The 25,517-nt window shown below is 39.4% G+C and overlaps 2 protein-coding genes across 2 annotated transcripts in view; one reads left to right on the top strand and one right to left on the bottom strand.

Annotated features, from left to right (window-relative positions):
* Positions 1–7,408, top strand: part of stard5 (StAR-related lipid transfer (START) domain containing 5) — a 10,264-nt gene extending 2,856 nt beyond the window's left edge. The window contains exons 2-6 of the mRNA XM_035652482.1: positions 494–543; positions 2,129–2,261; positions 3,851–3,968; positions 5,729–5,822; positions 5,959–7,408. Of these exons, the coding sequence (XP_035508375.1) occupies positions 494–543; positions 2,129–2,261; positions 3,851–3,968; positions 5,729–5,822; positions 5,959–6,109 (546 nt within the window). The 3' untranslated portion in view covers positions 6,110–7,408. The remainder of the gene's footprint in view (positions 1–493; positions 544–2,128; positions 2,262–3,850; positions 3,969–5,728; positions 5,823–5,958) is intronic.
* Positions 7,409–12,333: 4,925 nt separating this feature from the next.
* Positions 12,334–25,517, bottom strand: part of il16 (interleukin 16) — a 29,206-nt gene continuing 16,022 nt past the window's right edge. Inside the window, exons 13-20 of the mRNA XM_035652315.1 lie at positions 21,424–21,517; positions 17,873–19,005; positions 16,815–16,954; positions 16,393–16,558; positions 16,173–16,274; positions 14,404–14,632; positions 14,185–14,313; positions 12,334–13,990 (exon numbers count right to left, since the gene is read on the bottom strand). Coding sequence (XP_035508208.1) covers positions 13,824–13,990; positions 14,185–14,313; positions 14,404–14,632; positions 16,173–16,274; positions 16,393–16,558; positions 16,815–16,954; positions 17,873–19,005; positions 21,424–21,517 — 2,160 coding nt within the window. The 3' untranslated portion in view covers positions 12,334–13,823. The remainder of the gene's footprint in view (positions 13,991–14,184; positions 14,314–14,403; positions 14,633–16,172; positions 16,275–16,392; positions 16,559–16,814; positions 16,955–17,872; positions 19,006–21,423; positions 21,518–25,517) is intronic.

The raw sequence follows: 25,517 nt of genomic DNA, 5'->3' as shown, positions 1-25,517 counted from the left end.
GATCGAACCACCAACCTTCCGATTGGGGGACGACCCGCTCTACCTCTGAGCCACAGCCGTAAAGCATAAGAATAAAACAAAGGAAAAGCGACAGTTGGCTAAAGGGAATAGATACGTTTTCACTTGTTGTTTAAAAATGTTCACAGAGCTCGCATCTCCCATAGCCTTAGCTGGGGAATTCCATAGTTTGGGTGCATGGTTAAAAAAATGGTTGTGTGGTAGGTCGTATAAGGATCTGAGAGGCCATAAAGGATTATAAAAGGAGAATGAATGAATGAATAAATGAATGAATAAACGTAGGCCCAAAGCAGTTAAGTGCAGCTGGACAACAGTCAGCCTGGTGCTCAATGAAGGCTGACCGGTGTATCAGCTGATGGTGACCTTTCTTTCACAATTGCTCCTCAAGTAAATATGTAGTGTGTCAGAGGGAACAGCATGTACCAGGTACACAAGGTCAAACGTCTGACTGTACATTTTCTCTTTTCTTTGGCAGAATGACGTGGTTGTGTCTTGGCGTCCCTCGTCTGAGTTCCCGGGGAATGTGTAAGAAGGCTTCTCTTTTTCTTCCTCATCTAGTTTTGGTTTCATTACCAGTCGAACACAGTAATATAATCTGTATATAGTAAATAGAAGAAGACTTTGCTGTTGTGCTAGTGTAAAGGGAAACATAAGGATAACAGTCAGTTTTTTTTTATAATGCTACCTGTACTGCATAGCATAGCAAACTGTGCCCATACAATTAAGTTGTTTCCCAGCAAGATATCTGTCAGAAATAATCTTGTGGCCAAGATTTTGGGTTAGTTAGATTTTATTATTTTTACATAATATTTCAAAAGTATCATTTTTAGCTGCTTCCAGAAGGTACAGTTGAGATGCCTTGCAGTACGTCACATACCTGTGGTCTCCTACAACTTTAGGAATTTGGATCAGGACACATCAGGGGCACAACATGACAGTAGAATTACACTTTCATTTTCTTCTGCATGATATTTTTTTAGGAAATAAAGGGTAAATACTGTGTATTATCATCATATCATTTTTATCTTTAAGGAAGGTGTGGTCTAAAAATGGACCATGTGCTGTCAAGTCGAGTATCATTCATTCTGTTCATATTCTATAACCCAATATAGGGAAATTACAGAATGATTTGCTATTATTAGATGGATCTAATACAAAAAGAAATCATTTTTTTAACTTGTTTTTTGTACTTTTATTAGTTAGAAATAGGAAATGGAAAAAACATTCTATGGACTGAAATTAATTTTAATATTTAATGTGTCTGATTTGTGTGTTGCTGTTTTTTCTTCTTTTCTAAAAAACCCTAACCCTAAATTTTGGTGATGGGGAAAACTGGCATGTCTATTTTCAAAGACATCCCTTGACCCTTGACCCCTGACCTTAAAATATCTGAAGAAAATGGGTTCTATGGGTACCCACAAGTCTCCCCTTTATGCTATGCATTCAGTTTTGGGCAAAAAGCATGCAGTTTGTAGTATGCCGTGTGAATGTGTTACTTTTGCCTACTGTATTTGAATATTTGTGCATTCTGGGCTCCATAAACAGTGTTGGCATTGCATAAATGGGATATTACTGAAAGCTGAAACTTTTGAGGGTCCAGTGAGCCCAATTGTGTTTATGTGTGATGATGTTCTTCCCCATAGTATCCATTTCATTGTAGGGAGACATTTTGAAACTTGACCTCACTGTATCAAATGACTATTGTGATCACAATATCACAGCCTCATGAAACTGTGCAACCACAAACTAGAGGCCGAACATGGATGGCTTTCCTATCTATATTGACGCCACTGATGTATCGCCATATTTTAGTAACTGCACACTTGGCAGAAATTGAAAGGAAGTTGACATTATCATCCAAATCTGATGATAATGTTGATTTTTGAATTCCACATTGAATATGAAAAGAACAAATGATACACAGATTAGTAATCAGCAATGTTTTAGTTTTTGTCAAGGCTTGAAACAAAGTAGCAGAGTAGAAGAAATGTTGTGTTTATCTGTGCACAGGGGTTAAATCATTTGACTTTCCAAGAATGTAAAAATCTAATTTCACAGCAGAGTCATGCCTTAATAATCTGCTCTCCTGACTGTCTGACTTTCTCTGCAGTTATAAGGGGGAGGGTATTGTCAGTGGCAGCCTGGAGAAAGTGTGGGAGTGTCTGAAACCAGTACCCAACGGGCTCAGAGTCAAGTGGGACAACAATGTCAAAAAGTTTGAGCTTTTGGAACAAATCACAGAGGTGTGTTAACTAATTTCCCTCTTCTGATCTGAGGATGTTTTTGCCATGATCATTCTGTATTAGTTAACCCAATTTTCACTTCATACAGTCAGATTTCTTTCAGTTTCCATTAAAGATTGTCTGAGTTCTTTTTAAAGCTGCACTGGGTGCTTTAACATGTTGATGGCTTCAAATGGCAGCAACAGTGTACAGTCTATATTTTGACTTTCTTTCTTGTTTGCTTATTTGCCAGTTACCATGCCCATCTCATGGAATTTGAGGATTCAGTTAGGACAAATCTACGTACATTTAATTTAAATTAAAATCTTGTCCGGTGCAGCTTTAAATCCATGTGTGTGATAGCAGTAGGGATGGGGATCGATACCTGGTTCTATTATTAATGTCTAAGCCTATCGATACTGCTATCAAGACTATGATTCCTTCATAACTCGATCACTAAAAATCATCTATGCAAATTCTTTGCATCAAGGCTATGTTTAATCCATATGACTATATAAAGCCATACAGCGCAATGTGTTTAGCGCCGCTGATTACTGTCACACAACACACTTTGGACAGAAAAAAGGCAAGTGGCAAAGAGGAGAGACAGACCAGAGAAAACAAGAGCGTCCAAAGTTTGGGATCATTTCAAGCAGAAACAAAAGGAAAACTCTATACAGTGTCTGTAAAACCAAACTAAGACACTGTAGTAACATTAATGTTACATAAACAGGGACTTTATATTTATTTTTGTGACAGCAAACACACACACACAGCCTTTAAGTAACTATTGTACTGCAACCTGAAATAAACTACACACTTTATGGCTGACTAAATTAACATAACTACTCCTCACACACCATCACAGGTTACCCAAAATCCCACCTTTCTTAAAGGGGAAGACTGGGCTGGTAACACAGGTGCAGTTAGGCTGTGGGTGGAGGAAGGATCAGATCCTTTACTGAAGTAAAAGTACTAATACCACAGATTAAAAGTACTCCACTACCAGTACAGTGGGGGGACAACAGATGCCTCTACTGCTGAAAATAATCCCAGAGGAAACTCTGAAAACAATTTAAAAGACCTGTCTTATTTTCTCTATTATATATTTACTATTGCTCTAGTCCTATTACTGCTTTAATGAAGCAAAAAGTATTTCTTATCCGATTATTCAATGGAATAACCAATAGAATACTTGATTACTTAATTAATTGAAAGCTTCAGCCCTAGTCTCGAGAGACAATGACATCAGTCATGTCATTTAAATCAAATCACTGATGCACAAACACATCGATTTGTCTAATAAAATCTTTGAATTCAATTGAATTGCTTGCCAAATGCAGTTAAGCACAACCAGATCTGTTAACAATTTACTGTTGTCTCGTCTTGAATAGAATAGAATGAAAATGAATAGAAAAGTATCGATGGTGGTATTGATAAAGACTCAGACTAAGACTCACTCAGATCATTAAGCAATCTCAAACATGTTATCATTATCAATAAAAACGAACGATCCCTTTCCCTAGATACCAGAGGTGATATCTATTTTTGCTTTTGCTTTGTTGGACTCAGTCTTTGAGTACATTCCCTTGTCTCCCACTCTTGCACAGGACATCTCTATCTGCCGAACAGTCACGCCCTCAGCAGCTATGGGTATCATAGCTCCACGAGACTTTGTAGATGTTATTTTAGTTAAGCAATACGAAGATGGCACCATTTCATCAAATGGTGCGTAATGACTTATTCTTGTCTCCTCTACTTCCTGTACTTGTTTCTTTTGTGCTCTCTAAGATTTCTTTATGCCACGGAGTAGGGGCTGGACTGTGTGTACTTGCAGGAGTGATTGGATGCAAGGCTGAGATTTTACAATGCTGAGGATACACAGACCTCCCAATATAAAAAACACACTGCATTGTGGTGCTGCTTTACAGTAATTGGAAGCACTGCCATTTTCAGACAGGTTGGAAACAAAGCCAAACTTATTTTAAAGGGATAGGGCTTTTTGAAGTAGGGTTGTATGAGGTATCTATCCATAGTCATTGTAGACAGAGGTCAGCGCACCCCCGGTTTGTAGAAGCAGACAGGATTACTGGCACAGAAGCAGAGCAATGCATTGCTTTCAATGGGGGCAAGGCAGCAAGACAGCAGGTAAAGCTGTGAAATATAGCATACTAAACTGATTTTTTTTAGGTGGGCCTCTCTTTAAGTGGCTAAAATATGTTTTCCCACCACCATCTACTGTAGGTAACAGACTGACTATGGATAAATACCTTATACAACCCCACTTCAAAATATCCAAACTATCCCTTTTAAAGACAAAACAAAGATGAACTGTAAATTGTTACTCAAATGTCCGTTGTAAACATCCATCACAGTTAAGAGGCTCACAGATCAACTGTTGGCTTGTTTACAACCCCACTTACAGTCTGACCGCTAGTGTTTCTTGCCCCGTTGGACTTTGTTGCAGTGAACTGGTTGAAATAATGGCCAAAATGATTAAGATACATCTGAATTTACCTTAAATGTGTGTTTGAGGCCAAAGAATCTGCAGATTTTCAGACTTCAAGGTTCCACCAAGTGAAATCACAGAGTAAAACACTTTAACCAACCAATTAGGAGCACCCACTCTAGTGTTTAAAGGAATACGTTAATACACTTACTCACTTTCTTGCATGGAGTTGGATGAGAAAGTCAATCTATCCATTCGAGACAGCTTAGTTTAGCAGTAGCTTCACAGTGAATGGACAGAGTGAAATATCGATCTCCTCATCTAGGGATGTCCCGATCAAGTCATTTCAAATTAAATTTCAGTGTATACTAGGTCCTGATCTAATACTTTAAAGTTATTAAAATCATATATTCTTGAGATACATCTGCTTTGCATACAAAATGCCTGCATCCAAGATGTTCCTTTAATAGTTGTAATTTTAATTTTTTTTGCACAATAAAATAAAAAGGCTGTCTCCAGGGAGTTTCTCTCCAGTGTTTGTTGCTTTAGTGTAGCCTTTATTTGAGTTACCTGAATAAACTGGATTCTGTTGAGTTTATTTTTGCTGTCTGTTCATCTTTTGCACTGATTACATAAAAAAAAGGACTCTTTGCTTTTGGCTCGCAGGGCTTTTATTGCACTTACACGAGCGTGGAGGGACAGGCAGCGGACAGAGTTGACACCTGAGAGTAAAAACACCTGTGTGACAGCTGACGTAAAACAAAGATCGGATGGGGCTCAATATACCAATCAGATTTTAAAAAATGACGTTAAACGGCCCAGATAAGACATTGGATCGGGACATCACTATTATCATCTAATTCTCAGCAGCAAAGCGAATAAGTGTATTTCCAACAAAACTATCTATTCCTTCAGTTAAAATGAAAATCTACTGGCTCTTGTTGAGCTCCTGAGCCCCTCACAAGCTCAATATAATGTGGACTGAGGTGTTGTGTGTGTGTGTGTGTGTGTGTCATGTGTTTTGTGTCATGTCAAACAGCCACCAACGTGAATCACCCGGGCTGTCCTCCCCAGTCTCGCTACGTGAGAGGGTTCAACCATCCATGTGGTTGCATCTGTGTCCCCATCTCAGGGTGAGTACACTAACACACACCAAACAAGTACAGTGTGTGTGTTTCAAGAGGATATTCTGGCCAGAGTTAATCTTCACTGTACTACTTTTTTGGTATCACAGTTTGTCTGTTTGTGTTTGTTCCACTCCATTTCCAGAGAGCCCAACAAAACCCAGGTGTTTAGTTTCTTCCAGACGGACCTGGGTGGCTTCCTCCCTCGCTCCGTGGTCGACTCGTTCTTCCCCTCCAGCATGGCTGAGTTCTACGGCAACCTGACCAAGACTGTCAAATCCCTCAAGGACCTTTGACACCAAGAGTTAAGAAATCTGTCTTCAGACCTGAGGTCTACTGATAAGTCAGGCCAAACGTTCATTCCATTTTACACTGAGATTATCCAACTATCGCTTATTTCAAATAGATCTAATCCACGATTTATGTTTAATGTGCATTCCTATATTCCTGTGTTACTGCAGGAGAAATCCAGTAACAACAGTCAACCCCCTCATTTGAAAGCGGTCTAAATATTGAAAATTCTCAAAATAAGAATAAGGGCTTGCTCTTGATAAAATGAAAATAGATGCAAAATCTATATTTATACATGTGCTAAAAGTACAGAAAATTTTGTCTTTTTACCAGAATGATAAGACACCGCCAACATTTCCTCTGCTTATAATTGCATACTTCAGTGTGTACAGTAAACATGCATGTTGCATGGACCTTATTTACCCTATGCTGGTATCAGATTATTGGTTTGGAGTACTACTGACTCATACCTCATATTTAGTTGTTTGTGTTGTACTTGAAATGCCATAGTTTTGCTCATCTCCACTGAACTGTAAACCATGAATATCTGCCTCTTTTCTCAGCTACACTGAAGCACAGGTGGGATGGCACCGGTGGCCTTTTTTTAAACAAAGGTAGCTTTTTCTTTTTTTCCTAAAAGAACGCCTTTTGAATTTGACATGTTTAGTGCTGCTCTGTTGAGCTGAAAAGTGTCCTCCCCTTTTTTTCATGGCATTGGTTTCTGAAGGACATTTCCCCTTTCCTTTTCTTCACACACAATAAGATCCCATGTAACATTCCTTTTTTAGATACAATAAGAAACACGATTTAGGATATAAAATAATGCGATCGCACTAATAGGCTGATGTTTTCAAGACATCGGGCTATTTTATTTAGTAGGTGCTACTGTAAAAGTGAGTACTGGGAAGAAGTGGTGCACTTAGGAGTTTTGTTCCTCTCAATATAAAACTGTTCCACTGCATAATTATGGATCAAGGATCAAGGTACGTTAGTCTTAAGTAACCTGATACTTGAGGTAGTCAAAAGGAGACACGGTTAAAGTGAAAATGATACAAAAATGCACCGATATAATATTTCTCAACAATATTATGGATAGTTTCATGGGTACAGTAAGGTAGACTGAAGCTCTTTATTGCTTCAGTCTACCTTGGTCGGATCCATTTTAATGTACTTTCTTTATTTGGGGCTAGTCCCTTTATTGAAAAACACTTGGCCAAAAAAACTCACTATTGTGAATACTTAAAAGTCTAGTTCTATGTTAGGGGAAGGGTTTCTGATAAATAAAAAAAAAGGTTCTAATTTTATTTAGTTTCCGTCCAATTTGTGTGTGTTGTACGATTATCTCTGAGCTAAACTGTCTGTCAGTGGAGTCTGGTGGGCCACAGTGCCCAGTTAGCTTTGTTCTGAGATGCTGGAGCTCTAGTGCGACAGCTAGTGGCAGTGAATTTTGTTTATATAACCTACAAGTACATTTTTGATTAAACTTACATACTTTTACTTAAGTAATGTTTTAAATGCAGGATTCCTTAATGGAGTATTTATACAGTACTGTTCAAGGTTTATACTGGTATTAGTACTTTTAATACTTCACCACTGCCTTTGTTAGATAAGAAAGTCAGGTTTAAGCCTAAAGTAGCTATTAAATGATAGATTTGCTTTCCATGTGATGGAATATGTTGTAGTAGTAGTAGTCAGTTTGTTAATCCAGTTCCAGTATGTACATGATATGTCCAGTTAGTCCAGTTTTATTTTAAAGCGACCTCACTTATTTGACACTGTAGTCCATCATAGTTCTGTATGGGGGGGAAAGAAATGAGGAAATGTCCTTGTGGAACTTGAAGGGGCCATTGATCAGAGTATTTCCACTTAGTCTTTAGTTCCTACTCAACACTTTAGGACAAATAATAATAATAATATAAATAATAGTAATAACTGGACAGAGGTCCATCCACACTGAGCATTGGCTTTATTTATATCATGTCTTGTTTTTGAACGTAAAGACTCTTTCAGGTCCTCTGTAACTGCACACTAATATCAAAGCTTACAGCACTTGAAAGAAACATTCTAAAATCATGTATGTATTTAATAACTTAACAATGTAAAAGTTGATTCCGTATTATATTTACATACATATTGTATACGAAATATACAAATGTTAGTTATTCCACAACTGCCAGAATCCTCTTCAGGTATTCAGAAAAAACAGGCATCACCTCAAATGTACTGTACTCATTTCAGTCTTCACACACTGAGGCTCACCACGGTATGAAATAAGAAATTGCACATATTGTAAGCCTTCCCTTCATCACGGCTGAAGTGGACAGTTCCTTAATGATAACCTAGGGATTTTCTCACTGAGTTAATTGGATTAAATGTATTGCTTGAACATGTTCAGAACTTTATGAAGAAATCCCTCAGTGAGCGAATAAAGACGAGTATGTGAGTCAGGGAAGGCCGGATGAAAGATTTGATTAGTGTGTTGCTGTACCCACTTCTCCAGAGCCTTCATCTGTATGATAAGCCATAAACTGTAGGATGACATGTTTTAACTAGTCTTTCTTAGGAGTATCAGGATTCCTTTACAAGTGTTTTGGCGCTTTACCTGTATCATGTTTTTACCTCACAGTGTAGCCAGTAATCTTAATGAAAGACCTCTTAACCGCATTCCACCAGTTCCAAACCATGTGAGATTGAGATGTTATTGCTTCCATGTGGATCTACAGGCATTTTCATGTGTGTGTTGTTTAAATGGAGCCAGAAGGTTTTTTTTATGTGAAATTGTGTCAGCAGACGTATAGGTAGCTGCTAAAGTAGAATAAACAATTCATGAGGAGCACAAAGTGAAATCAACACTTTGCAATTCTGCATGCATTTACACATGCAATAACCTTTTTCCTGATATAAAGCCAGATACAGATCTTATGTACATTCTAGATGGAAATGGGTTCCTTGTCCAGTTTATAGGAAGCGTCTGCTGGGTTGTCTGCAGAATCACCAGCAGCTTTTTCACCAGATTTCTACTCATTTCCAATCTAGAGCTGCAACTATTAGTCAATTAATCGATTAGATATCAATTATTAAATTCATCGCCAAAGAAAAACGGTCCTAAATGTTTTTGGTTTCAGCTTCTCAAATGTGAATATCTTCAGTCTAGTAAACGTAATATCGTTTGGGCTAATGGTCTGGATTGTTTTCAAAACAAGACATTTGAGTAGCTGATAACCTAATAATCAACCACATCTAACATCACATTTAGACATCACTATTGGTAACAACAACAAACAACAGTTCTGACTCTTCAAATGTTATTTTTTTCTAGTGAATCAAAAACATAAAACATTATTTGGCTTTCACAGAACATAAATCAAACATTTTGCATAAGAATTCAAAATAAATTATTTTCAACCAATAATTCATCTGCTTTAATTATTGGAATAATGCATAATATGCATTTCCCATTATCGCATCCCATTATTATCTCTCTGCTTCTGAGGATGGACTTTGGGAAACAGTGATCAACATTTTCTGACAATTTATAGACCAAACAAGTAATCGATTAATTGAAAAAAAATGATCGACAGACGAATCAATAATGAAAATAATTGTTTGTTGTGTTAAGCCATTCTCTGAAGCTGTAAGCTGAAGTCCTGTGACGACAGCAAACAACTGGAAAATAGATTTTTCTTGAAAATTGGCTCAACCTAAACAAACGGAGCAGCCTGGGATTCTGTATTGATTCACCCTTTGTGCATTCTCTGACCTCAGTGAACTTTGGCCAACAAGCATCTCGCTGTATCCACAATGAGGAGGCGGTCATAGAGCATGTAAACTATGGCAGCCAGTCCTGGTTCAACCCTTTAAGTATTAGATAGTGACTGTGATGGAGTTTTTGACCACCAATGAGACCAAATACCCAAAGTCTTGTGTTCTGTGATTGAGAAACCAATCCAAAGTTCCCTGTGTGCACTGTTCTGGCAACCAACAACCAGCTCAGACAGTTCTTGTCTCCTGTGTTACACTAGTTCAGTGGTTCTCAAGGTTCTATTCCCCCTTCAGAAGTGGAAAAAAGTTCACGCCCTCCACCCCACAATTTATGACCAATGTAAGCAACTAAAACAGGATCCAGGCTGAATTTGAATTTTAAAACTGTTATTAAACTGTTATTTTCCTACATAAATTACATTAATTCAACCTAGTTTCACTCCATATTTCCCCCTGGTCATCCCTGCCCCCCACAGTTAAAGAACCACTGTACTAGCTGCAGGTTGTCCGGTACGGAAGAGTATTAGGGCCACATGTGGAAAATGTATTTGGTTTGTAAATTGCAAGTTAAAAATAAAAGTCACGATTGTGACACATGGCCCTAATCCTCTTCCGTAGTCCGGAATACACGTCGTCTTGGGTAATTTAATGACTGGCACAACAGAATATGTATATTGATCCATGTGAAATGTTTATAATTTTAATCATCTTACTGAGAGCAACTGCTACTGTTTTACATGTCTCGTCAGAACACATGAAACTGTTTACCTTGTACTGTTTCTGCACCCAGTTAGTTTTGTATTTCACCAGCATTAAAAGGATTAATAGGAACATTTTGATGTCCATCACTTGTTATCTTCTGTAACTTAAAAAGTTCTCACACTTGAAAAAGCCATCTACAAACTTGGAGAATGAAATATCACACAGATTCTGGCTCAGTTTTCAACACTTTTATACACGTTATGCTCCAACACGATATGTAAATTGTTTTTTTTTTTAAGTTCACTGTAATAGAAAACATTTGTTGTGTGGTTGCATACAGAGACAGTGTAAGGGCGCAGTGGGACATTTTGAGCACAGTAGAAGACACGGCACGTGAGCAGGGTGCTAAATGAACTTGTTTTGTCCACCGGCAAAACGGCTAGTAGATGTTCAAATTTTAGCAGCCACTCAGTAAATTACATTGTTTTTTTGGCGGGTGAGTGAACCTCCTGCATATTTTACCAGAATTTGGCTGGTGCTAATTTTGCATCCTGAACGTGAGTTAAAATGATCACCACAATCAAAGAAATCTCTTGCATACCCCCTGCTCTACACACTCTTTGCTACAAACTTGTACAGTACAGGAGGGACTGACATCATTTCTCTTAAAAATGGAATTTGTGTGCTTGCAAAAAATCTTTCTGTGCTAAAAATGTCCCGTGCGTGCTCACGATTTAGACACAAAACTCTAACATTCCATTGAGGCAAACTCAAAGCTACAGAGTCAACCAAAGTGCATTATACTGCTTGATCTTCCGTTTCCAAATACATACAGTAACACTGCTAAGAAAAATAGACCTTTGCTTTCATATATATAATTCTCTTCTTTTACTTGGAATCCATATTTAGTAAACATACAGCATTAAAAACAACACTGTACTTCAAACACATGACTGCTTTAATCAACCCAGCACAGCAGTGTCACAGATGTGTTGCTGAGCAGTTGAATTGGGTTGCATTGGTCTGCACAGGTGTTGCCTTTTACAGGAGTTCTTCCCTTCTCTCGTCAGGTTTGTGCAAATGTCTGAACTGAATCAGACTGAGCCGAGTTGTAGACTTCAGGACTGATTTGTAAGGCGGGGGCGCAAATAATGTGAGACCACCTGCCTCACATTAGCTGAAATCAGTCTTAGATGAAATGTTAAGTGGCTCACATGGTCTGATTTGTGGCTTGCTGTTTTGTGCTGTGATGGATACAGCTGATAAAATTGGAAGTGTGCTACTCCAATGTCAGGTTGCAAAGCTGTTTACCAATATCTTAGGCCTAAAACTGCTGATACCATTTTGTTTTGTTTTTTAATAGTGTTTTAGGGGAACTTTTACTGCCTCTTACATGACCATAGTTTTGGCCAATATAAACAAAATTGCTACATATTTAGGGAGGAGGCGTCATGGAGAAAAATAAAGCAAATTAGTTTGCGCAATTTGTAGCATGCATGAATTAATGACCCATTAGCCAAATTACTGTTTTCAGGGCATTCTAAAAAGTCTAAAATTTTATAATCTGACTTCAAGGCCTTAAAATATCTTGATTGGATTAAAGCTGCAGTAGATCGATTTTTTTTATATATATATATATATATATATATATTTTTTTTTTTGTCTCATTTGCTGAATCTTTATATATATATATATATATTTTTTTTTTTTGTCTCATTTGCTGAATCTTTCACTATATCCTGACAGTAGAACATGAGACAGATAATCTGTGAAACGATTAGGTTGCTCTGGCTCCTCCTAGTGCTCCTAATGGCATTTGTAAGAATCCACCGGGCCTGAATGAAAACATTTTTTCAAATTTTTCAGTCTGGTTTAAAATGTGTTTTTAAATAGGGATGCACCCACATATCAGTTGACATTGTATGGGCCAATATTCGCCTTGTTGACTGACCTTAGCCTATCAGCAAATAAGATGGCATTCAGCGATATCAGTGGCAGTTGTTCATTTGTTGTGTCGCATCAATTTTGCATTGGCTAAATGTTGTGATGGATGATGAAATCATCACCTTTTCCAGCCCTGGCACAATTTGCACACATACCGCTGTGCTCCCGGCAGCAGCATAGACAGTGAGCAGCTGTTTAGCTCTGACTCTCACAGCTTGGATGAGTAGAGAAAAAGCGACAGGGCTCCCACGCATCCTGGAAAGTCTGGACATGTAGAGACGAGACCTCGAGTCATGGAAATGCCTTGGAAATGGATTAAAACGACCAAATATCCTGAAAAATATTAATTGTATTTTAGTCCCTTCCTCAGATTGCCTACGTAAGCAATTAGTAGCTGCTTGGTGTGACACAAGTGGGTTAACCAGATGTGAAGTAGAGCAGAAAAAACGTTTTAAACGCTCTTTTCTTTTTGACCATGTCAGTCAGTCTAGCTGTTCACAGCAGACACGGAGTTGAACGGACTTGCAGCAACCTTTTTGGCCTGAGGCTCTTCATCATTAAAAAAGGAGGCATAAAACAGGAGTTAAAGTCAATGCTAGGTCTACCGGTAACTAGGTAACTGCTCTCCTGAACTGTAAAGAAAAACTCCTGGAAAATGATTTCTTAAAAAGAGTGGGAACCCTGGACTAAGCTGCAACCAGGCAGAAATGCCAATTCTGTAGATATCTTTGTTTTCCTGGCAAACAGGGTGAATAAATAACAACAGAAAGACAGCGGTGTCTCCATCGAGTATTGGCCCAGGATTTCACAATCGGTGCATCCCTAGTTTATGAGAACTGCTTGTGTTGATCATGGTGTAACATTACAGCCCTACAGATGTTTTTCCCCAGGACACCGGCCGGGCTCTGTATTAAACAACAACAACAACAACAAACACAACAGCAGTAGGACAGTCCACAGACCTCTGTCAAACTAACACTGGGACTGTTATCTAATGAAGGTGAGGTCTGCAGATGATTCACAGTAAGTGGGACACCAGTACCAGTCTAGGTAAGTGAGAAAATGTGGCTTTTGGGTGAACTGACCCTTTTAATAAACTTTAATATCTGGTCAGAAAGGTGAAATAAAAATAATAGGAATGCATTTGGAAGTTGTCCTCTGAACCACCATGTCTAAGGCGGACCACCATGACATAGCTGATACCTGATTTCTATGAGACTGTTAATGAAAGGCCGGCATCAGTGTACCTGGAGTGTTATTGTTTCTTTTCTTTGGCCTCTTCGTTGGTACGCAGCTCCCAGCAGCTGTGTGTCACTCTACCGCCCCCTGCCTCCTACTGTAGACCACTGCGATGGATCCTTCCGGTAAAGCCTTGATCATGTTCCAGGCCTCAAAACGGGTCATGTCCTGCAGACTGACTCCCTGGACCTGAAGCAGCTGATCTCCATGCTGAAGACCGCTCTGTTCCGCTGCTCCACCTGACAGTTGTTTTTTAAAGCAAAACAAAGACGGTTTAAATTTTTTTAAATGTTTTTTTTTTTTATAATTATTATTATAGGTAAAATGACTGGTTTTGTTAGTGGAGTCTGGTTGGTCCCAGATATTGTCTGAGATGCTGGTGCTCTAGTGTATAATGAAGTCATGCTGTGTAATGTCAGCATCCTGAGTGTACCTTTAAAGATCCTGTTGATGACTAAAGGTCTGTCTCCCTGGATAGAGCCTTTCCCTCCCTCCAGAGTAAACCCAACTCCTCCAGCTCCTTTCTCCAGCTCCACGCTCACTGGAGTTCCCTGATCCTCCACTGCAACACAAAGCACCATGAAGTTAACATATTACCAGGAGAGGCTCAGACACTTGAGGTGTTAGGAGTGTGTGTTGTTGTATGACTTACCGTCAGGGATGGGCTTTTCGCTCCTGCAACCTCCTCCCTCTCCTTCCTCCTCTGCCTTTTTGCTGACGACCACCACAGCCAGCTTCAGATTGCGGGCCTGACGCAGAGCATCAGTGGCGTCGGCGTGTGTGAGACCGCGCAGTGTTTGTCCATTAATTGACAACACCTCGTCTCCTTTCTGAATGGTGCCCTCATGAGCCGCCAGGCCGCTGGGAAACACTCTGTGGACCTGGATGAAGACAATCAGTGTCACACACAGTGGCAGAAAGTGTACAATGCAGAGTAGAGGGGTCACTGGCAGCAGGGTTGGTTATGGTACGTATACGGGGGCTTGCTAGCATGCCTTTTATTCTCTCGCATATATCTTCAAATGAATAAGATTAATACTGTCGGTCAGATCAAACTGACAGCTTGGTCTTCGATGTGTTCTCTGTTTCACACTTGAAACGCTTCTGATTATTCACAAGCAAAAACACCCTGATACACTATCCCCTGACCAGAAAGCCAGGACACTTACAGTGCATCTCCAAATTCTTGCTAAGGGTTTCCTGATGGTCAAGTATTATTGTCTTACAGTATTTGAAGAGCCAAACTGACTTTATTCCTACAAATTACTCCTACAAAATGCTGTCATTACCAAGTGCACAACACTAAATCACATGCTCAGTCCTCAGTGTACAATATTAGCACCAGTTTCACTTAGAGCCCCACCGATATGTCATTCCGGTGATACTATCAGCCAATATTGGCCTATGTGTTACCTGATATGCACTAGGGGTGTCTTAAATATTGTATTGATTTTCAAAAACACTGTATTGACTAATGTTTAAACCTCCAACCTCTAGATAGCCATGTTATAAATGTAACCTGAGGGCTATGATGTTGATGTTACAGACACTGATAAATACAAATGCAGATCTCACTGTTCTGATTGCATAAAAAAGGTTTACTTTTTCCCTGTGAGTTTTCCTAAAATTTGACTTTTTTAAAAAATTGGAATATATGAGCTAGTTTACAGTATTGCAATATATGGCAACATATTGAATTGTTACCCCTGTATTGTGATTTGTATTGTATTGCCACATATATATATATATATGAAAACTGTTTTTTCCAGTATATAATGCAGAAAAAAATTAGTGTAATAATATATTGGTGTCACTGCAACGTTTATCCAGCAGAGTGTGCTGTGATTTACAATACTGTGGCAAACAGAACAGAGCAGAGAAAAAGAGAAGAAGCAGCTCTGAGCAACAATTAGTTGACTCGATTAGTCAGTTCAATTATTTAAGATGTTAAAGTATATTTATCTTAAATATTAGTTAATAAATGTATTTCTGTAAGAAAGCAGCTTTCTGAGTACCTTCGCAGAGTCATATCTGTGCACAGTCCACATAGAAAAGCTTTAGTTTGATTGCTTAATACGAAGTCTAAAGAACAATTACAATTACAATTACATGTTTGCACGTTTTTTTCACTGAAAAAACAAAGTGAACACTCTTCTTGTTTTCTCCACAGGTAAGGCCTTTACATAATAACTGAGCTACTAGATACTGACCTGTCTCTCCTAACAAGTAACTTGTTACTACAGTAATGTAGGACTTACTGTAAGATAAAGTCAAACTCTAGACTACATATCTCTGTTTACAGTATAGGATATATATCTATACCTACAGTAATACATTGCATTTATATGTTAGTTAGAATCTTATTGAATCTTCTGTATGTTCTAATGTGATCGGTATGAATGTGTAGTGAGTGCTGCTCACTATAGGAGCTTTGCTCTCCAGGTCAGACCCTCCAGCGATGCTGAAGCCCAGACCAGCTCCCTCCTCTTTATGCAGAATCACAACATGGATGTCCACCAGTTGCTGTGGAAAAAGACGTACAGTAGAGTTACATCATGTATGATCAGCTCAGATATATTACTATGAAGGGACTTTGGGCCACCAACATCTTCCACATGTGATTATACACAGGTTTAATTACCTTCAGCGTCTCTTCGTCCAGAGCTTTGACTTCCTGGATCATCTCCTGTATCTCCTCTGAAGGGATGGCTGAGATGACAGAGTGAACACTAGCAGAAGTGACGGCTGCGTCGTCGTGAGATCCCCCCTCCCCTCGCTCGATGGTACACTCCCTCAGTGTGGCCAAGCTGCATTTACAAGACAAAAGCACATTAGATGTGGAGATGTGTAAAGACACCTCTGAGCATCGTGCGTGCTAGCAGTCTATAATGTGCTGCATATAACAACTGTTTTGACAGTAAAAACTTGCCACTGCTTCTCTGATAAAACAGGAAGTCATGTTTTTTTTTTTCAACCTGAACCCACTTCCTTATGAATATAAAGCAGGCACAGTGCACATTCTGAGAGTCCCTGTTTAACCTCTCTTCGTCGCAGACGTCTTACCTGACAGAGAATCCTCTGTCCTCCGCCTCAGACTCCTGAGGGTTCGTAACATCCACTGCAGGGGGGTCCTGCAGGTTTGAGGAGTGAGGGTTACCATGGCAGGGGTGCGTGGGTAGAGAACGCATAAACGCCTGTGAAACCTGGAACAAAAGCAAAACAACACAACACATAAAATGGAAAAACCGTACCAAAGAGTATGAGGACTCTGCAAAGACAAACACAATAACATGTCTAAGTTCAGAGTTTTGAGAGAATATTAAGTCTATTAAGAAAATTAAGTGTCATACAATATTTATAGGTACAAATAACAGCAGAACACATTGAGAGAAATAAAAATACACATTAAAATAAGTAAAAAAAAAAAAAAATACATATTAAATATGAAACAAATGCAGGAAATAAATTAGATTTCACAGCCTTTTTGGGGATTTCACGAAAAAGTGCAATGCATGTTGTGATGTTTTCAGGCATTTTTTGCAATAGGATGGCAGGTGAAAGTGAAAATTGTAAAAGTAGTTTTGTATAATTTATTAAAAATCAAAGGAAACTTGTTCCAGTGAGAAAAACATCTCTAGTAGTTTGGTGACGTATGGCTTAATGTTTTGCGATGATTTGCAATTATCTATGTAAAGTTATATCATATAAGTTATATACTGTTAATGGTCAGGCTGTACAACATACACTTTGAGGCACAACAGATTGTGCATAGAATAGTTTAAAAATTAAAACTGTGAGATAGAAATGTAATTTAAAATAACTTCTGTCATCTTATTAGGAATTTACTTTAATGTTGGTCAAAATGGTTGTACATGGAGAGGCTGATATTTTCTGAGGTGGCACACGGCGTAAAAGGTTCAAGAGACACTGGTAGAGATAATCTGGATGAACTGTTCTGACCCATCACAATTTGTTACAACACTGTTCCCAGATCTACTTCAGTGATTATAATGTTCATAACTGATGGAAATGATAGACAGACTTACTCAAATAAGACCAAAGTTGTACCCTTGAAGCAATATTCAAAGTATATTCCCGTAGTTCCACACATGACCGATTACCTGGTTACTGAAGGCGAGGATTCTCCCTAAACTCTCTCCCTCCAGGCCTCTCAGGGGCTGACTATCTGTGGATGGGGCAGCACTCAGAGTCGTGCTGGCCGGCTTTCCTGGGCTCTCTGCTCTGTCCCCCTCCGTCCCCTCCGGAAGACTTCTCCCTTCAGTTTGGCTGGATCTCATAGCAGGAGGTAGGACCTTGGACTCTGTGGACCTGCTAAGATCCAGTCTTTCTAGCTCAGACTTTGATGGTAAGTCATTCCTGTCATCATGGACTGGAGCTGAATCCTGTATCCCTGAGTTCAGATCAGTGCTGACAGTGTCAGAAAGTGGGAGATCTGTAGGGGACTTGATGGGGGGAGATTCGTCTTCAGAGGATTTGGTTGATGTTTGACAAGCTTCAGAAGTGGAGGTGGTGATAGCGGAGGTGTCCGTCTCCCTAACAGATGCAGACTGGTTTTCCTGGATCTCTTTGGGGATTTCATCTTTGCCCTTCCCATAATCTCCATGTGAGGCAGGGTGACTCCTGGACTCCTTCTCCATCAGAGGAAGGGAGGTGGAAGGTGCCACAGGCTTCCTGTTGCCCTCCTTCTCTGGACCGTCTGAACTGGAAAAGGTCTCAAATGAATGGATTTTTTGTTTGATTGACAGGTTGGTTCCAGATGAGGCAGATCGGACTCCGAAGCTTCTGAAGCCCACAGCAGGCCTCTGCTCTGTGGGTTTAGCTTGCTTCTTCTGGCCCTGCTCATCCCTAATTTTCTTCACACTCTGGCGAAACCAGGTAGGCTTAGGCGCCACTGGGGGCCCTTTCTTTGCTCCTAGAGAAGTTTCAGATGTGATTTCGGGAGTCATGTCAGATGGAGGATCTGAAGTGGTCTCTGCGGCTGTGCCATTGAGCTCGGGGGTGTTCTCTTCGTCACTCATGGTGGCTGGCTCACTGTGGGCGTTCTGACGCTGCGTCCTGTCTGCAGCGTGGTGGCAGCAGTGATGGCGGTGGATGTCGGGCAGCTCTTCAGGGGAGCTGTCTGAGAGGCGAACCCAGGGGTCCTGAAGCTGCTCTTGGCTACGCTGGTCAATGCGGGCCTGTCTCCTCAGAGCGCCTCTCTTTGGCTGTGAGCAGAGCACAGCTGGTGGATTGCCTGTCCACGGAACACAGAGAGCAGAAACATCTGAGACATGGTTGTGTGTTTCAAACATTTTCATGAAACAAACTCATAGACACACATAGACAGACTCATTGTAGTCTAATGGCACACACACATTAAGGCAGTTTATCAGCTGTTCAGGAGAACAGCTGATAAACTGTACAATGAACACAAACAGTGAACACAATATCTGCAGGAAGTTTGTGTAAAACCAGAGAATTGGATGAATTTTGAGCAGATTATTAAATATTGCAGTTTTAGGGAACTTTTTGTACAATTCTCTGTCTTTATTTTATTTTTATTTTTGACAATCGTAACTACCTAATAGGTTTATTTATTTAGACAAATTCAGTGTTTTAAAGATTGTGTTCAGGTCTTCAAAGTTTATCTTAAATAATAATCTAAACTTAAAAAATTTATTTAGTTTTCTTACACAATGTCCAGATGAAAGTTGCATTTTAACCCTTTTAAGATTGCATCCTATTTAATAGCCCTATTTAACAATATAAAATTCAATTTCTTTGTACTTTTATATAAAAATCAGATCTTTCTTCTTCCTGTAAAACGAAATGTGATGTGTGCTTACATCAGCACGTACAAACCGATTTCGACCAATAATATTATGACATTCACCTGTCAATCAATCTTCAACTTTTAGCCACACAGAGCGATGCTAGCTAACTAACAGCATGGCTAGCTAGTGGGGCTCACTGATTACTGTACAAAGACACAACTTTAGTAGTGATTTGGGTGAAACTGGGCCCACTGCAGGTGTTAGCCCTCTCTGCAATGTGCCATCAGCTCCGCAACTGTCTAGAGGGAAAGCTGAGAATTCACTAAATTCAGTGGAATCACCAGTGACATGTATACTGTCAGAAAATGTTGAAACATTAGTCCATTACCAACCACAGCCCCCCCAGTAGGGGTCAACAAAGCTTCATGGGGGGGTCGCAAGGTTTTGTTTTTAAGGCCTGTAAGAAATGAGAATAGGTCTATATCTCAGCAACTGGTTTCACTTCTGTGAAAAACATTAAATGTAAAGTAAATTGTCAATTTGGAACAATGGCCAAGCATCAGGGACAAGAAAACTGAACTGAATTTGTCAGAAAAGACACCTATTAAGTCTGTATGATTGTTAAAAATGATAAAGAAACAATTGTATAAAAAGTACAAATTTCTTGCAGAATTTACTGGTTGGGTTTATGAGTTTTGAATATAATATGAAATATCCCTTGAGGACAAAGGCTGGGAACTATACTCTATACTATATACTATACTCTATACTACTATACTCTATACTACCCAAGAGGCTTTTTTGTTTGTAAAACGTGTCTATGGGGCAGAGTTTAGGGGGCGTGGCTAAGCAATTATGCAATTAATTGTGGAATAAAATAATAATAACCTGATCAGTTTCAATAGGGCCTAATTATCATGTTATATATTTTGTTATAACAGTATAAGTTATGTTAGAAAATAAAATGTTTCACTTTATAACAAAATACACAGTATATTTATGAGGCTGGGTCGCAAAGATTTTATTTAGGTCATAAATACATTTGCAGAATTTCTTCTTCCGGCTAAATGCACATATTTTTACTCATTTATAAAGTATTTAAAATGTGTTCATTGTTTTACTGATGAGAGGAATGAAAAACAATGAGACAGCCTATTAAATGTGCTCAAATGCATTCATTAAGTCTTATTTATAATGTATTTGACGCGAGTGAACAAATTCATAAAACAAAGTTGTGATTTATCAAATGAATATCTCTTCAATATGGCTGCTTCATCTGTTTAAGAAAATTTCCTGTGATACATAAAGAGCAGTAAAATACGTTCAGGAACCTTCATTTATGCACACATTTTCTCTCAATGTGATTCTGATCCGTTTTTCTCTTTCTGGTACAGCTATACACTTCCATGATAAGCGTTTTTTAATCGAAATTTCACTTTCCCCCGACCATGGCCCTAAAATGACATATACCATGAGAGAGGATTTTAATCATACGGCCACTCCTGCATGTATAACGGTCTGATGGGTGTGGTAAATCTGGTAATACTACATACAGCCAGGACAATTTCAAATGAAGTAAATCATACTAAATTTGAAGTTAACATTGTAACTTTTGCTCGAGGAGCCCTGTGAGTGTAACTGAAGCAGGTGGTCATCAACCTTGCTGCAGCCCCAGTTGAACTCCACCGTTACACCCTCATTGAATTTTATTTACTGACACATAAAAAGCCGGCCTCAAACAGGAAATGGAACCTATGTTACTTTCAAGTCAAACACTGATAAGCACAGCACCATCTCCTGCACGCTGTCACACTGTTGAGTTAACTGCATGGTTAATCAGCTAGTCCTGAACTTGCATTCAGGTGGTTTCGTGTAAGGTAATAGCACTTGTCTCCTACCTGTGTGTAGTCTGTCGTTGGTGCAGGCCGCGCTGTCTGGATGGGTGAAATCTTCTTTGCTCCCCTCTGACTGTTCTCTTATTCGTTCTCCTTCCTGCTGCACAAACAGGAAGCATTGTGTCACATCAGCTTCTCTAGCTGCAACCACAGAGCGGTGCAATAATGTACCGTGCTTCCGCTCAGACATTCATCACTGCTGCTACTTTCACACTTTCATTCAGCCAGTAACAGGCCCATAAGCTGACCAGCAACGAGCTTGATGCATACGCACAGGGGTTAAAAGGGATCTGTGAGGAGGTGGAGCCCTCGTCCAATGATATGGGGTGGGCTGGTTTCCAGACGGACTATTTCTGAACTTGACATTGTGTCCTGTGGATGTAGATTGTCCAGAGTAAAAAGGGTACTGTTTCTGGAAAGAGATGTAGCTGCTGATTTTCCTAGATTTCACACAAACTCCACTACTGCAAATATTGTAGCTCAGCTCCAGTGCGCTTCGGCCCAATTTAACTCCTGCACACAGGCACATGGCATGCATTGCTTGCACTGCTTGCATGCTGACATGCACACAAACACACAGATATGTGTAAAAGCATGCATTATTATCATGATTGGAACATAAGATCGGTATTGTAAGAATCATATTATTGCATTTGGACTACTTATTCATTATGTCAGCTGAACAAAAACACAGTGATTCTTATATGAAATGAAAACAAAGCTATGAATATTATATTCCATTTCTGACAATAGATCCTCCTAAATGTTACACACTACACCTTTTAAAACATACTTTCTATTAAGACATCCATTATAAAGAGTTTGCAAGATGTAACTAGTGGCTTTATTATTGTTAAATAATTATTTACTAATGATTTATAGATCAGTTATAGGCCATTCATCAGAACAACTTCTGAGTTGCACGCTAGAAAATTGCCTCTCTTACAGTAAGCGTGTAAATGTTAAAAAGTTGTCCAAATGACACTAACCCTTAATAAAGCCTTCCATTACAACTTATAAACCCTTAAGTTGTACTGAAAACACATACAGAAAAGTACTGCAAGTAAACACTGCATTTAAAACAACTGACCCTTCCTAAGTCCTGCCTCTTCTTTTCTCTGTGCTCCAATAAGAGTTGAGCAAGCCTCAGTCAGAGCCTCAGTCAACTTTATTCTTGCCTGTACTTAGATATGCTATGTGCTAGGTTAATCCATGTTGAAAAGACAACCACATTTTTAAGATGGTTAAAAGATAAAAGTGACACATATAGTCCGATCTTAAACAGTTCACAAAAATATTTTTCTGAAAAAATTATAAGCGAGAAATAGGCAAAGCAGTAACAGAATCTTGCTTAGTATTTAATCAGCACTGTCTAGTTTAACAGTTTGATCTGAGTATGGTGCGCTGCGCTGGACGGACTCAGAGAATTACCTGTCAATCAAAAGGTAGCCCCGCCCAAAAGCATAAGCAGCTTTATTGTCTATTTTACTCTAAATCGGACCATCATTTACTAAATAAACATCATAATGTATGAAAAGAGATGTAAAACTAGCAGCTGAGACCCTAAACTCATCAGGAAACCGTTTACTGAGCTTATAAATGAACTTGACTCATTCTCCATTAGCATGAATGGGTTTGATGTGTTATTGCAGCCAACGGAGCCCCCCTGCTGGCCAGAAGCTCTGTCCATTATATATATACTGTCAATAACTGGAAGTTAGCTAATGTTAGCAAAGTGCTATGTGTTGTGTTTATCTATTAATCTTCTTCAAAAACACAGAGATCATAGCACACAGCATGTCTAAGTATAGTAAAGGAGAACGTTGACTTAACTGTCATTGGAACACAGAGTAAAAAGGAGGCGGGACTTAGGAAGGGTCAATGAATCTACCTATTATTTACCCTACTAAAATTCACCCTACTAATAAGGGTCTCGTTCTCTGTGTGAAAAGGCAAAATCAACAAATAGACTGGTTCCTATGGTTTCTTTCAGTTGTAGGGGTGTATTCCTGTTCCTGGAAGCAGCAGCTAGTCACCTGAATGGGGAAGATTCCGGGTAGGATGGGACATGTAATACCAATTGCTCTGCAATCATCCAAAAACTTGAGGAAAGTGTCTGCCCTGAAGAACAGCTGGGTGATGACAAAGTCTGCTCCAGCATCCACCTTATCCTTTAGGTGTCTCAAATCGCCCTCATAGCTCTCCGCCTCAGGGTGGCCTGTGGGGTATCCTGGAGATAGAAACATATTTAAATCACTGACTGATAATTCAAAAGTAGTTCCACTTAAACTGTCTACCCTCGCTGTGAAGACAGAAAACCTACCAGCAACACAGATATCAAAGTAGTCATCAAACTCTGACCGGATATGTTTAACAAGGTCGATGGCGTAGTTGAAGCCTCCCTCCTCTTCCTCCCAGTCTGCTCCCACTGGGTCTGCGGAGGTATCACAATATTCATATGTTATAAGGATCTCAGCTATGCTCCAATTTTATTCCCACTCTGATGTGGAATCATCCCCATTTTCTCATCATATCTGAGACTAACAATGCCAACGAAACAACAGGATCGGCATCAGGCCTGAAATTGTTGCCGATACGCGGATATCCGAACGGAGTATATGTTTTTTTTAAAAGTTCTGAGATGATGAACAAATGAAAATTCATGTACAGGACTTGGAAAATCATGGCAAACTGGGATTTTCGGAATGTCGTTCCTATTACGAAGGAACGTAATGAGTTGTTATGAATTCTTCCCCACAAATAATCACAGAGGGTGCGAGAGGTCTATAACCAATAAATAGGAAGCATAGTCTGGAGTAAACAATCTTTATCCAATAACTTCATCAATCGAAATACTTATGCAGATTACCTCCGCAGACCTAGTAGGTGAGCAGGACACTGGAAAGCAGTAGCAGACTCGGAGGGCGCACTCTCATCTAATAACATACTCGCCAATCTGCTGAAAAAGGCCTAATCAAATATCAAAACAGTGCTCGATCCTTGTCTGATAACCTTAGTATAGGTTGTACCAGGTCATGATGCATACTTGCCACTTGGGTATGTTACACTACATATCATCTTTATTTTATTAATCATTCCATTCCTTATTCTTATTGACCTCTTTGTCTCTGTCCTTGCAATTCTGTGGGTCTTTTGCTGGTAGGTTTCGTCTGTCCTTCACAAGCGTAACGCGTTTAAGCACATGTTAAACAAGTCGGAATTCCACCTCCCCAATAGTCAAATAGTGCTGCCACTATCGCGTGCCCAAACATAATACACATGCATTAGATCCCTCCACTCTACACCTAAGTATGTTTCCTATCTCAGATACCCACAGCACCTGAGGCGGAGAGCTGTGATCGCCACGGACTCCAACCTTTCGACTCTCGTAGCAGATCCCTTCTGTCATCTCTCACGCCACACGCTGACTTCATTCACACAGCAGCAACACCTAGACGGTATTCCTCAATATACATCGTGTTGGGATGTGCAGAGCAATTGATGGATATCGGGTCCCAATTACTTAGCGTCACGATCCCCAATATCTGCTCGACCTCTAGGGGGGTAAAAATTATTCAGTGACGCAACATAGCTGCTGTCAGGATACGAGATACCACCCGACAACCCTTAAGAAACCATAGTAACCAGTCTATTTGTTGATTTTGCCTTTCAACAGAAGAACAGAATACCCGCATAGATATTAGTAGGTAATAATTCTTTGAATATAGTCGGGGTGCATCTACACAAAATAGTATCCTCAGATTTCATATATCCTTAACTAAGTCAATCCCCCTAAAATGAGTCCACTCTAATAGTTTCCACCGTCAATAAAAGCAACGAAGGTATAAAAAGAAACAACTTCCCATAGTTTGTCTATTTAAAGTGCAAGAATCCACCGGGCCTGAATAAAAACAACCAACAACCCAAAAATACATATATCTGATTGTTTAGTTTGAATCCTAAGGATCAATAAACAGCTTATTCGAGGTGAGATGTGCTGGGAATGATAACTCAACAGAATCTATCTGAGTAATGAAGAATAGGAGTTCATAAGCTATCAATATTCCATCCATAATTCTAATCCTAGTAATCCTCTC

The sequence above is a fragment of the Morone saxatilis genome, unplaced genomic scaffold (assembly GCF_004916995.1).
Source record: "Morone saxatilis isolate NCDOM2014 unplaced genomic scaffold, NCSU_SB_2.0 Contig11, whole genome shotgun sequence".
NCBI classification, from domain to species: Eukaryota; Metazoa; Chordata; class Actinopteri; family Moronidae; genus Morone; species Morone saxatilis.
This window is presented reverse-complemented; position numbering and strand designations above follow the sequence as displayed.